This window comes from Centruroides sculpturatus, unplaced genomic scaffold, assembly GCF_000671375.1.
Source record: "Centruroides sculpturatus isolate CEXI.00-Female unplaced genomic scaffold, Cexi_2.0 scaffold314, whole genome shotgun sequence".
NCBI lineage: Eukaryota > Metazoa > Arthropoda > Arachnida > Scorpiones > Buthidae > Centruroides > Centruroides sculpturatus.
The window spans coordinates 678,683-693,744 of NW_019384542.1; the positions used below are offsets into that span (position 1 = coordinate 678,683).

General features: G+C 28.3%; 2 protein-coding genes across 10 annotated transcripts in view; one reads left to right on the forward strand and one right to left on the reverse strand.

Moving 5' to 3' along the window:
* LOC111623409 (bifunctional polynucleotide phosphatase/kinase-like) overlaps positions 1–4,674 on the forward strand; it is a 31,722-nt gene extending 27,048 nt beyond the window's left edge. For 4 of the 5 annotated variants that reach the window (XM_023365974.1, XM_023365973.1, XM_023365977.1 and 1 more), the window contains 7 exons: positions 421–528; positions 3,451–3,478; positions 3,557–3,618; positions 3,912–4,021; positions 4,089–4,176; positions 4,260–4,327; positions 4,394–4,674. In XM_023365974.1, the coding sequence (XP_023221742.1) occupies positions 421–528; positions 3,451–3,478; positions 3,557–3,618; positions 3,912–4,021; positions 4,089–4,176; positions 4,260–4,327; positions 4,394–4,517 (588 nt within the window). In that variant the 3' untranslated portion in view covers positions 4,518–4,674. The remainder of the gene's footprint in view (positions 1–420; positions 529–3,450; positions 3,479–3,556; positions 3,619–3,911; positions 4,022–4,088; positions 4,177–4,259; positions 4,328–4,393) is intronic. The other variant, XM_023365976.1, reaches the window with a different exon arrangement.
* Positions 4,675–7,451: 2,777 nt separating this feature from the next.
* Positions 7,452–15,062, reverse strand: part of LOC111623411 (phosphoenolpyruvate carboxykinase, cytosolic [GTP]-like) — a 35,933-nt gene continuing 28,322 nt past the window's right edge. For 4 of the 5 annotated variants that reach the window (XM_023365983.1, XM_023365981.1, XM_023365980.1 and 1 more), the window contains 4 exons: positions 12,342–12,445; positions 9,226–9,321; positions 8,910–9,148; positions 7,990–8,208 (listed from right to left, as the gene is read on the reverse strand). In XM_023365983.1, the coding sequence (XP_023221751.1) occupies positions 7,990–8,208; positions 8,910–9,148; positions 9,226–9,321; positions 12,342–12,445 (658 nt within the window). Of the gene's footprint in view, positions 8,209–8,909; positions 9,149–9,225; positions 9,322–12,341; positions 12,446–15,062 lie in introns of all 5 variants that reach the window. The other variant, XM_023365978.1, reaches the window with a different exon arrangement.

Sequence of the window (15,062 nt, forward strand, 5' to 3'; positions counted from 1 at the left end):
AAAATACAATTCAAAAACCTAAATTCATTGAGAGTGAAAACTTTGAGAAATTAGTTCTATTATGTCAGCTAGTAGGAATACTGACCCTGCTATTGATAAAACATAAAGACTACTGATGTTTATTAAAAATTTACTGATCAGGTTCAACAGCTGTATAAGCAAGTACAAGTGAGCCATTTAAGATCATTTTGAACAACTTTATTTTTTTTATTATTGAAGAACTTTATTTTATTTTAACATGTACTTTAAATATACTTAGATCTTGGAACTTGATTGCAATATTATAAATTTAAATTTTAGTATTTCTTGATAGTAAAGTAATTTTAGTAAATTTAAGTAGTATGTAAATGTATTATTATTATAATTATTATTATTTATATGAATAATGCAGTTACTTATTAAAAATATGTTACTATTAAGAGATTCCTCCCTAATGGACCATTGGCAGAAGTTATACAATCAGCAGAAGATTCTGAAAGTTATCCATTACCCCTTGATGAAGATAGTATTATATCTCCTACTCCTGAGGTAATTAATTATTTTGTATGACAAAAATGGCAAACTTGATGTTTTTTTAAAGTTGATTAGATAGTTAAAAGGATACAGTAAGACCACGCTTAATGCAGGGATGCATTCCTAGACGGCAAAGCGCTAAATGAAACAGCATTAAACGAGGTCATTTTAACATAGAATAAATAGGTATAGGGGAACATGTGACCAAAAATTTAAAAATTTTACTTTAATTTTAAGTTATTTTTATGTTAATTTGTATAATAATATAATAATTAGTTCATTTTTTCCTGACTTTTCTGAAATTCTTGTTTTTTGCAATAAAGTTGCAAAAAACAAGAATTTCATTTGTCTTTTTTTTCTTTCCTTAAGCAAATGTCAGTAGCAGAAGATCGCATCCAAAATGCCTCATTTTGCTTATGCACTCCTTTCAAAATCTGGATCATTCACTACAATTTGAGCAATGATTTTAGTTATTGTTATCAAACTTTTACTAAGGAAATCTATAGAGAAATTTTTTGGGTTCTTTGTTTTCAGAATCACTATTTTCCAGTTCTATATGGATTCCTTGTTCTGCTACTTCTCGAAGGTCATCGTTGATAAGACACTCACCAGAAACCTGCAGTAACTCCTCAATATCCTGTTCGTCTACATCTCCTGCCCTGTTATATCGATTAGGATGAGTTTGATCAACCTAATAATACAGCAATAGACTCTTCTTGTTGAGAATTCTTGGATACCTTCAGCCATAACTTCTTTCACACTTTGTTCATGCATTTATCAGTTAATTCTTGCCAAGAGAAGCTGATATTGCCTATGGCATCCATGATGTTATATTTTTTCCAAAATTGCACCAAACAAACATAGATTTTAAAAAAGTTTACCTTTTTCTGATTGATTCATGTTTGTAAATAATCGTATTATGTATGAATCAGTAAAATTCTGTGATTATTTAAATCAGTGTAAATTTTGAGCATTGTTTTAGGCTTTAAGCAGACGGCATTGTATCAAATCAGCATTAAATGGGGTCTTACTGTATTTCCTTTTAAAGCTTTTGTGACAATGCATAAGGGCCTCCCTATTCTTCGGCACCACGTGACCAAAGGGTCGACATCGCGTCAGTGAAGATCGCAATGACAAGTTTCATCAGGACTGACACCACTGTGTCTTCACGGCTAGACACAGAAACTGTTTTGTTCGGGTGTGAGCGATCAGAGTCGAGATAGAAGGAGAGACAGCGCACCGGAAGTGACTTACTCAGAGACATTTTAACGTAACAACTGTTTAATGGTTAACGATAAGCTATACATTCGGGCTGCTGTTAGATACATTTCTACGATAGGGATTAGATATTAGAATATTCCATTTTGGGTTTTCCGATAAGAGAGAGAGTTTACATAAGTTGCGCATGTCGATAAATACCTTTTGTTTTTGCTGTCTTGATTGAGATTCTCGAGCATTCTGGGTGAAGGAAAGAAAGTTCGGGATGTCAGTTCTTGTATCCAGTAGAGGAAGTATCCATAAGAATGATAGAACGTAAAGTATCTGCAAAGGTGTTCGATGATGTTACGATGGGTTTCGATGATATTTTAGTAGGATATAACACGTAGAATAAAATGATATATTCACAGATATCTGAATATGGAGACACTTAGGACAAAAATACAAGTGACAACTTTTCGTTCGAAAGACGGGCGACGACTGCTCACTTTGTTGTTCTTGTCCAATGTTAAACTGTTAAAATCGCGATACTAGGTCGAAAGGTGATGAGAAAGCATTGTTATTAAGTCTGAGAACTTAGCAGATGTTTAACTCCCAGGTGTAAAAGTTGACAGTTATTGAATGAAAGTGTAGCTACAATGTGAAATGATATAAACACATCCTAATTTGGATCCTCACACTTTTTTTCCTTTCATTTTTAGACGTTTTCAGTTATAAATAATTTTAAAAAAATGAAAATATCAGTTTTCTGGACTATCATTTTTATTTATAAATTAATTTAATGGAAATCTTATTTTCATATAAAATGTAAATTGACTATTTAAAATTTTTATGTCTTCATTCAATGAATAAAGATTATGATATTTATTTTGACAGTATTTGTTACAAATAGTGAAATTTGCAGATTACAGAATAACTAAACAAGATTGAATTTATAAGCTCTATGTCAGCTTTTCTTTTTTGCTAGACATATTAAACCATCATTCAGAAACATGACCAGCCTGTTAGAAAATCACATTTATTTCCAAGAGAATGCATTTCAGACATCGAGTCCCTCATCAACTCTCTATGATGTAAATGGATATGAAAAGTACAGAAATGGCGATGATTGATAAAATACAGATGACAAATTATTAGTTTACAGGTTTAATACTACCTTATGTATCATACCATCATGTCTAATCAAATACCTATATACTAAAAATACAGATGACAATTATTAGTTTACAGGTAATTAATCTGTAAACTAATAATTGTCATCTGTATTTTATCAATCTTTTCCATTTCTGTACTTTTCATATCCATTTACATCATAGAGAGTTGATGAGGGACTCGATGCCTGAAATGCATTCTCTTGGAAATAAAATGATTTTCTAAGGCTGGTCATGTTTTCTGAATGATGGTTTAATACGTCTAGTGAAAAAGAAAAGCCGACTTAGAGCTTATAAATTTAATCCAAGACTAGACAAGAAGCATATTATAGTAAACAAGATTGCTTATTTACTGATATTATTTTTTAATTTAAATTTATCATAACTGCAAAACTCCAAAATTTAGTGTTATCAAATTTAAATATACTTTTATAAAAAGTTCATTTAATATACTACTGATGGTTTATTTTAATTTCAGTATCATTATAATATGATGGAATTATATGAACTACACAGGAAATAGTTTTATTTATACTTTACATTGATTTTACATATTTTTCTATTTTAGTTGCTGATACTTGTTGGCTTTCCAGCAGGTAATTTTTTTAATTATCTTCAGAATAATATATTCTTATAAAATTAATATTACAAAATTACTTGTTTTATTATCATAGCTGGCAAAAGTCATTTTGCAGGAAAATATCTTCTTCCTAAAGGTTATGTTCATATTAACAGGGTAAGAAATTTTCTCTTTTAAATTTTTTATGATTTCATGGCCAAATGACTTGACTATGGTGGTAAAAGTGCCAGTCTACTACCCCAGACTGGAATCCAAATCAGAAACTCTGAAATTTTCTTGAATAGTTTGATTTGGATATGTTAGGCCTCATTCTTCATCATCCAGTCCTCTCTATCCACGATAGACATGGTACCTGCTCACATGACACTTAGTGTGTAGATGGAAGTAATTAAACTTTGTTTTGAATGTTTTATATACATGCATATCTACGTATATTGAACATTTTGCAGGATACTTTAGGGAGTTGGAAAAAATGTATTCATGAATGTGAAACATCTGTTCAGAAAGGATTAAATGTTGTTATTGATAATACAAATCCTGATAAAGAAAGTAGAAAAAGGTACTTATATATTTGCTTTTTATGTATGCAATTCACTAAAGAACATAATATGGGTTTTTTTAAATAGATATATTGACATTGCTTTGAAATACAAGAAACCATGTCGCTGCTTTTTATTTCATTGTTCCTTAGAACAATCAAAACATAATAATATGGTTTGTAAATATTTTTCAGCTTGATTATTACCTAATTTCAAAATAAAAATATATTTTTTTGTTCTCAAAACATTTTATTTCAGTTTAGATTAATAACTTCAAAAGATAAAAGTCATGTTGGTGTAAATGACATGGTTCTCAATTCTTATAAGTAAGTTGCACATTATTTTTAATATATTTAATAATCTGAATTACTTACTAATAAAATTTTTTTTAGTTTAAAATATGAACGTCCTGAATTATCTGAAGGTTTCAACCAAATTGTGAGAGTAAATTTTAAACCAGATTTCAAATGTAAAGAAGAGGAGAGGCTATATAAAATGTTCTTAATAGATAAATAATTTATTTATAATTTCTTTAAAATTACTATGCAAATATTATAAAATTGCACATCTATTTATTGTTATATCACAGTCACTCTTATCATGATTTGAAAAATTGTTTCAATAAATTAAATAATTGCTTCAAATGTTAATAAACAGCATCATTGTTTCAATTGTGTAAGGAAATGCTTTGATTACATTTATTGTTAATTTTTACTACTGTTTGATTTTTAAAATTGCCATAAAATTATCACTTATCCAAATAATTAATTTAAATATAATAGATTTTAAATTAAATGTAATTAGAATATTCTAAAAGAAAAGATCAACCTGAAATGGAAGTAAAATTTACAGCTGCTTATCATGTAGATGTATTATTAGTCATTCTACCTAGACATTGGTTGATCTTCACTTCCAAACCAATTAATTTAGTCTACAGTGGATAGAGGTTCAGTAATTGGTAATGCATATGCACAGTAAGCAGAAGTTGTAAGTTTGAGTCCTATTCTTAACTGATCTTTTTTTCCAGAATGTTATAAATTATTAAATTTAATTCAAAATGTAATATATTTTGAAAGTATCTACCTAGGAATCCAAAGGAAATACACTAATGCCTATCATTAATACTGTACATTATTAACTTCTATATTATATACTCAAACTTCTATATTAATTAATTGAATTAATATAGAAGTTTGGGTTTGGTTATTTATATATNAATGATTTTCAGCTATTATAAAAATTAATAGTACAATTTATTTTATTTCAATTGGGGATGATCAAATGGAAAGAATTTATAAAATTCGTTGTGAGTTTTTCAATGTTCACTTAAACTTGACAATGCCATGAACCAGCAGTGCAACAAACACAGCATCGCCAAGCTTGCTACACTACTAATCACTTCTATCTTCATTTGATCATCTAGTATAATATAATAATATAAAACTGTTAGTCATTCAATGCTATGTAATGGATGCTTTATTACAATAGAGAAAAAATAAATTATCTAACTAATTAATTAATAAAAAATATACACACCAAAAACAATATATAAGATGTTGCATTACAATTTTGCCTCAATAATTCAAGTTTTTTTAAAGTATTTTCATGGGTAAAATAGTTAAATATAAAAAAAAAATTGGGCACTTTTTCTGCAATTATTACAATAAAGTTTAGATGAAACAAAATCAGATGATTCACCTATTGGGAATTCAATAGAATAAGAATAGAGGAATGCCAGACTTATTAAAAGAACTTTATGGTATCTCTATCAATAACAAGAGATATATTTGTAAAATTACCGACTAGAAAGATGTTGATAAAACTTCAAAGTTTTTAAATCAAAAATTTGATATTTTTGACTTGTGACAATCAGTTTGATTTTATGCTATATTGATCAAAAGTGAAAATTATTTTGTGATGTAGTAATTACTATTTGCTTATCAATTTATACTACATTCAATCCCTCCATTAATGTAAGTGGTGTGATGAAATTTAATTTTAGTAGTCTTTCTCCATGTCTTTTGTCTGAGAAAAATATATGCTCCTATAAGCTTCCCAGCTGGCAAAATAGTTGTTATAAAATCATCTGTAGAATTTAAATTTGTAAACGACACAGTAAAACAAGATTCTACTGTAAGATATTGCAGAATAATGATTTTTTCCCAGCTCCCACCAAATTAATGTATAGGTAAACCCCGTATAACAGAGGAGTTACGTTCCAAAAAATTGCTGTGTTATATGAAACAAAGAACTAGTGTGAAAAGGGGTTTAGGTTCCAAAAATTAAAAAAAATGCTGTTAAATCCTTATTTAAATCAAATTTATTATTCATTTTTTCATAGGTAAAATACTTATTTATTATTTAAGTAAATATTTTACCAGAGGATTATTCATCCTATATGATGATCTCAGCATGAGCATCGTCAACTGGTAACAGTTTTTTGATGTGTTTGTTAATAGCNCATAGGTAAAATACTTATTTATTATTTAAGTAAATATTTTACCAGAGGATTATTCATCCTATATGATGATCTCAGCATGAGCATCGTCAACTGGTAACAGTTTTTTGATGTGTTTGTTAATAGCAGTCGCTCTGCAATGCGAGTGAACTGCTGTTTGTAGGTGAAAGAAAGATGGCAGCTCCCATACTATTAATAGTATCGTGATGGAGAAATTTATAATTCTAAAATGAGCTTTTAGAGGCAAAAGAAGGGTCCCAATTGTAAAATTTAACCATTAAATGGATTATTTGTTGAAAGATCATTGAAAGTAGCCACAAAAATAATTAGAATGCTCGTGCAGAGTTACACTGAGGTATAAAAGAACGCACCCTTTATTACATTTCATGTTGTACGAGGGTTTTACCCAATTCCTGAACCATGTTAGAATGAATCTGTACTATAGAAGTGCTGTGTTATACGGGGGTTACCTGTATTAATAATTTTATCTCCTTTTAGCAGATCTGTATACTCAGAATAGATGAGGCTAGAAAAAAAATCCATTATTGTAAACTTTAAATCATAAAATAAGAAATTCAACAATACAGTAAATTTGTCTAAAAATTTTTTGTGAAAATCACAAACTTTCAATTGCCCCTGCAGATGTGAAACATTGGTGTAATTATTGTGCACATTTTTAAAAATTATTATTAACAAACTTGATTAAATTCCAAAACTTGTTTCTAATATTAATTATTATATATACAGATAAGAACAAGTGTGAAAATCAAATTTTTTAAGCTGTTTCTTATGTTGATATTTATTAAATTAATAAGCAAGATAATTTTGATTTCTGAAAGTTTACTAAAATTAAATCAACACTTCTGTGAATGGAGTATGTATTTTGGATCAAATAGTCACACTTTTTAAAATTATTCTATGTAAAATCAAATAGTAACCGATTAACAAAAGTAAAATTAGTGTTTTTAACATTAATAAAGAAAACCATTCTATTATTTAAAAATACCACATATATTATTTAATACCTTTCATATATTTCTCTGACAACATTTATAAAATGTACATAAATACATCTGTAGTAACAATTATAATGAATTCTTTCTTCTTTGTTTTTAGACTAGGCAGTTTAAAATCATCTGAAAGAATTTCTCATAGAACTTAAAATATTTACATTAGTATGTAAGTACTATGTGGAATTAAAAGCTTCAAAATGCAAAATATTAATTTTTGAATGGCATGGCATTATAAAATTTGTGTGCAGGTGGTCCAATATAGACAATGTGTTAGAAATTGCGATTAAAATTTGGCCCTTTACAATAAGTACTATGTACGAATAACAAAAAATTTTTATAAAAAATAAATAACCAATAAGTATTTAAATTTCTTTTGCATGATAGTGAAATAAATAAATAAAAATTGTATAAATTGCAAATATATAGAATATAATTGCATTTGGAATTTTTAAACAAGATCCCAACCGTGAGCACTATGAAATTCTATGAGAATTTGGATAGTCTACTTTGCATCAATTCACATTCTCTCTATGCGGCTTCTGAGTTCTGACAGTTCTCTTGCAATTTCTTCAGGTAAATCACTACCTACTTGTTCACTAAAATATTTATGAATCTCACTTGCTTCTTGCATCCAAAAATCTTTTGGTAGATGAAAAAGTTCTTTTAAATCAACAGAATCTTTCAATCCTTCTAAATTCAAACTTTCTTCTTTTGGAATAAAGCCGATAGGTGTTTTCTAAAGAGATAATTTTAGAGAATAATTTAATTGATTTTACATAATAAAATTTTGTACTTTCTACATTAATCTTATATAACATGACTTTTCTTAATCTAAGAATGAGAGTTCAATTCTACTGAAATGGTTTTTTGGCGAGTTCCCATTTAAATTTCTATAAATAAAACTATACAATACAATAGAGCCTCGATTAACCAACCGTCCTAGTCGGCAAATTTCAAATGTCCGCTAGTGATGTGGCACTACAATATTTGGCTATGTCTTGGCTACTTTAATATTATTTTTACGTGTGTTAGCTGGCAACACTAATTCGACCATGAAAGGGAGCCAGTATTTAAATGAGGCTTAATTTTCTAATCTTTAACAATACAATAGCGATGATTATTACTTTAAAAAATTTTTGTTAGGCTTAACATCGATGAAAATTCAACACGAAGTAGGTTAATAGCAGTATACTAATATACTAATTACATGGGATATAATAATATACTACACTAATAATGGATTTTTTCATACTTTTTGGTTATCCGACTTTTCAATTATCCGACCAACCCCAGTCCCGAATTGGGTCAGATAATCGAGGCTCTACTGTACTGTTATTTAATCATCTGATACAATAAACTTTGTATGCTTCAGATTTTAATATCAATAGATAATGAAAGTCTAAACTGCAAAACACAAATATATAATAATAAACTTACTTGAGCAACATCCTTTCCATCTACTCTTTGGCAAATCCAATCTAGCACTCTAACATTATCTCCAAATCCAGGCCAAATAAATTTACCTTCTTCTGATTTTCTGAACCAATTCACGTGGAATATGTGAGGTAATTTTAAATTTGGCTTTTTCTCAAAATCTAGCCAGTGTTGTAAATAGTTACCAAAATTGTAACCAAAAAATGGCCTCATTGCAAATGGATCATGCATTATTACTTTGCCTAAATTAAAAATAAGAAATTATTTTTCTACAAAAATTATAGAATATTTTTTTACACAATACTAAATTATATCAAACCTTTATGTTCTGCTGCTGCTGTTGCTTCTGATCTCATTGCAGCTCCCATAAAAACACCATGTTTCCAATTTAATGCTTCATAAACTAGAGGAACACCTAAAATGATAATTGTTCAATTAACTATTTCAATACATGATAAAAAAATTTATGCCAAATATGACTGTAATTCACATTTTCTATTATTGATGATTTAATGGCTCAATCTATTATAATACCTGCACTCGGGTGCATTTATGTATACAGTATATTCATGTAAAAATATATATAGGGTGCACTATTATCAGCTACCTTTTTTAATTTGGAAACACTGCAATCCTAGAATGTGTAGATCAGCAATTAATGTACAATTAAAGCGATATGACTGTTAATTTACTTCACCATGTAGAGATAGCCTGTATAGCTACATCAGGGATCATGCTGCATAGAGCCAAAATTGCCACTTTGTGATTTTTTTTATCAAAGCAGTGATAAAATCCTAGTCCACCTGTTTTGACATTCAGTGTAAAATTGAATCACAATTCGGGAAAAACAGCAAAATCAGCAAAATGTCGAGCTTCCATACAATGGGAGTCCCATACACCATACATCTAGCAATTTCACATTGTCACATGGCAAGTTTGGGAAGAAAAGTAGGAAGTGACATCGAGAATCGAAAGCAGTTTTGTGCAATTCCACCTAATATTTCCAGATTGGGATTTTTTTTATCAATTGACAGAAATTTTGGATGACTTTTTCACTTTGATCTTTTTTTCAGTAGACTAAAACAAAAATTTTGACATGACAGAACCTGTGAAATACTGTAAGCATTGTGATCAAATTTGTTATTCAGAATTATTCATCAAAAAATTATTCCTATTGCTAGCAAGTGGAGGGTCACTAAGGTCAGGTCTCTGATTTGAACAGAACTCAGTGAGCACATAGCCCTAAACACAAACAGCTCATCATCCAAATAATAGGACCTCTGAAAATTTAGTGTTTAGCTTATAAGTCTTTGAAAATTTCATGTCCTAGAATGGTGATAGCTGGGTGAATAAGAACTTAAGTACTGGAGCTAGAGGAAGTAGGTTCAAACCTTCTGAGTTTTAGTTTTGGTTTAATTTAGTTAATTTTATGCATAACTTTATTATTTTACTAGATAATTTGCATTATTATTACTATTATTATTCCTCATGTTTAAAGCTTATAAAACAAGAGATTAAAAATTGTGACGTCATTTCCTGTTAAGCAAAAACAAGCCTCTGTATACATTTAACTCTTACGTCATTAAATAAAACTTTTATTTCTTCACATTTATTTTCACATATTTTATATACTATGTCCTACAAGCAAATAAGCTTCAGACATTACTGCACATGGACGAAAAAGACAAGTGATATGAAAATATGGTAGCAAGTAGCAGTGTTTTATTTTTTAATTGTTAGTATTATGGACAATTTCCTTGTGCACTCATGTTTGTTACACTTCGACTGTCACAATACCATATCTGAAAATAAAGCTGAAGAAAATTTTATTTAATAACATAAGAGTTAAATCTACAGAGGCTCATTTTCAGTAAAAAGGAAATCACATCATAATTTTTAATCTCTTGTTTTATAAGCTTTAAATGTGAGGAATAATGCAGTAAAATAATAAAAAATGCCTCAGAATCTCTGACTATTAGCTTCAATTTCATTCTGGAGAACAAAAAAAGCAGCTATATTCAGCAAGGAGAATGAAGACTAATATCATACTGTTATTTGCCAAAAATACATTTAAGGCTATGTGTGGGAGCATTGTCATGATGAGAGCCAAGCTTAATTGCACTGAAGTTCTAGTCCTTTGCAACAAACATCCTCATGCAATTGCCTCAAATTATTATAGTAAAAGTCTGAATTCACCATCTGACCAGGAGGAATAAATTCCCATTAAACTCCTTATAATAATAAAAAAAAAACAATCAACATGCTCTTTGTCGTGCTCCTGACTTATCTTATGGAGATTGTGATCTCATCCATAGCTTACTTGCATAGCCTCCAAAAGCATTTCAGGGGCCTAGGGCAAATTCTCAAAGTTTAATGTAAATTTAACATTTACTCTTGCTTAATTTTCTATTTCATTCTGAATTATAGCACTACACTAATATATTATAAAATCATGTGTAGTAAGTGTTCAATTTGAAAAATTCAACACCACTTGACAGGTTGATGCTCAAATGTCTAAAGACAGCAATCCTTGGTGGCAAAAAGAATGTACTGTAGTTTGCACTATCAAATAGCAAAAACAGTCTAGTTTGTTTTTGACCACATAAAGTAATTATTTCATTAATATTTCATTGAATAATAAAAAGAAATTTGAATGTATTTCAAATAATAAATTAATAATTAAACAGTTTTCTTAAACACACACACAATACATATACATATTGGATCAAAAATTAAAATATTTGATATATTTTATTATTTATCTAAATCACCTAAAAGGGGGTTTTTGGACTTATAAACAAATTGTCATGTCCTTCTAATCCGACTTTTTACTGGCGTTCAAGAATTACTCAGTAACAACTTTAATTTTCAGATGTTTTATTTATAAGAATTTTGAATCTGAAATGCATATAAAGTTGGATTAGAAATATTAGAAGTATAAAAGTCAGATTAGAAGGACATAACAATTTGTTTATTAGTCCAAAAACTCCCTTTTAGGAGGTTAAATAAATAACTGATTAAGCCAGCTAATATTGCTAAATTTATCTGTATATTTTATGATTTTAAAATCTTTACTATTGAGATGTCAAATTACATATAGAAAATGATTTCAAAATTAACAGATTAATATCTAAAACATATTATTTGCAGAAGCTTTAGTTTTCTAATTTTAAACAGGAATATGAAGAATGGGATTTTTAAAAAAATTATAAAGAGAATTTTGATAAAATGAACTAAGGCAAAGTTTTAAGCAATAAAATGAAATTAGTGTTGACTGTCAGCAGAAGAGTTAAAATTTTTACTTGCTTACAACAATTGATACTTATTTAATTCTGATATTAAATCAACAGGTTAAGTCAATATATGCAATGGAAAAATTAAATTACCAGTCATAATTTATAGCTTTTTATTGTAAACTAAGAATTTTTAATATACCTTTGGGTCTCCTTCCACCAAACACAATGGCATCAACAGGTACTCCTCTTGGATCTTCCCATGCAGGATCCATAATAGGACACTGCTTTGCTGGAGTGCAAAACCTAAATTAATTTATTGACAATTATTTGGAACTTTATTTAATAATTAATTCTAACAATTCATTAACAAAAAACGAAATTAAAAATTTTTCACAAATATTTCGAAAATGAGAAAAAATTTATTTATTCAGACCACTATACTTGAAAAGTTCAATTGCCATAAAAAAATTGAAATTTTATTTAAATGAGATTTTAAGCTATGTACAATAATGATTAATAGATTAATCATTAATGATATGGATTTTAGACATAAATATGTCTGTCAAAATTTTCTGAACTCAGAATTATTTGCTTTAGATAATTGATCCTTCAGAAACTTGGATTTGTTAGATTTCATTTATGAATCTTCATAATTTAAAAATATTTTGTATCTAATAACATACAATTGTTAACACATATTTTGCTATTTATATATATTTAGGCAAAATGTACATCAATTTGCAATTGAGAGTAAATAATACACTAAAATAAAATGTAAATACAGTAATACCCCAAACTTACGTTATAGGTGGAACCGAGCGATAACCGCGTAAGTCAGGGTATAATTTCGCAATTTGTGTAAAATCCAAGTTGGATGTATGTAAGCTAATAAATGTTCTCATTAATCTTATCTCATCTTTTGATTTGTTCATGGTTACAAGAAATCACCACATAGTCTCTCTCGAGTCTCCGTAGATATAACAAACACAAAATAAATTGTAGCTATGCATCAATTCCGTGCGACATGTCCGAACATGTAAGCCGAACAATAGTGTGGGGAAAATGAGTAATCGAGAGTTGCGTGGCGCTCAAACAAAAGACGAATCGATGAGATTTGAAAATCACGTAAGTTGGGGTAGCGTAGTCAAGGTTTTACTGTAGATACAATTAAAAACTTAAAAATAAAGTTTCATAATCATTAATCTTATACATTATGTTATAAATGCTTATAGTTTTGATAGATGATATAACTATATATTTTTAAGAATATTTAATTATTTGTGTTTTCAATTCCAAATATTTCTTTTGCATAAATCAATAATTTATATATTCATATTGTTCACTTTTAGAATATAATCAATTTAATATTAATTTTTAAAATCTTTATTATCTGCAGTTATGCTATTAAAGTATGAATATTAATGTTATTTAATTTTAATAATAAATGAAAATAGTATTTTCAATTCTGACAACTTGCATTTTCTTTTTAATTTGTTTATAAAAATTTTTTCAGTTGAGATTTCTATAATTGACTACTGATAAAGTGAGTTTCAAATATGTAATTTAGTTGATAATGAAAAGAACAATTTCACTTTTTATATCAAATTTCAAAAAATATAATTTGATTATACAATTGTGTAAAGTTTATTATTAAAAGGTAAATTTTGTCTAATACTTCTGAAACCTAAATTATTTATTTCTAAGTAGGAATCTAAATGCTTCAAAAATCATGCTATTTAATCTCTTATTTCCAGAAAGAAGTATATAGAGTAATATACATGAATTTAATTGGTATAAAATAATTTTAATCATTCTATTTTATAATGTATTTTTTTTTTTTTTTTTTTGTACATGCTTAACAACAACTATTTAATATTTTCAAAGGTACCAATTAGTCCCTAGTAATTTTTACTAACCAGGTGGAAAAAGTATTGCCATATAAACAAAACAATATTATAAAATTCTGTTATTTGTAAAAACAAATCCTCTTTCTACAAACACATTAGGTTTTAGAAACTGATTACAAATAATGTTTTCTGATCTTCAGATAGTTTTCCCACTCAATTCTATTCATATGCATTTCTTCATTAATGTCTCTCGCCATTATTTTTCATATAAAATAAAACTTTGTTTTGTGGCCACCTCAATTACAGTTTTACTGGGAACGTTCATAGGTGGCCTCATACAGTAAGTTTTAATGTAAATCAAATCCCATCTTGTGCTTCCTGTCCACTTCACTCAAGTGGCCAACATAGGAGCATCTGAAAGCGACATTTATCCCCATTTACATGGCTAACTCTGCATTACTAAACTTTTATTGTTTAAAGTACTTTAAACAAATTGAGCTTTGTTGCTGTAATTTGGGAATAGTTTGTCGAGATCTCTCCAACAGCTAACTAACATTCAAATAAAATATCTTCACTTCACTAACAAACTAAATTTAACTCCAGAATTTAGTATGAAGAAAGTTTTTATTTCTGTATTTTGTAAAAATATAACTGATCACTACAACACTGATATGTGATTTGCAACACTTAAAGAAAAATATCAGAGAGTCTGATGTAAAAGCTGATTTAATTATTAACACTTTTTCTGACACTTGGATAGTAATCAATTCCATTTAGTACTGACTGTAGTCTTTGAATGAACATTTCTGAAAACAGCTTACTTTCATTGTACATGTACAGTATCTTGTATTTCAATACACTATAATTTTGTGTTAATACATTATCCTGTATGAAAATTGAATCACTGTACATTATAAAAGTAAACTCAATAGTAAATTTTTATTGTCCTAGTCATAATGCAAAGGAAATGTGGACAATACTTTAAATGTGTACAACACATTTAATGTATTGTCCACATCTCCTTTCATACACTTTCAGGAAATAACAGTCTCAAGGCAGAGATATCTTTGTTT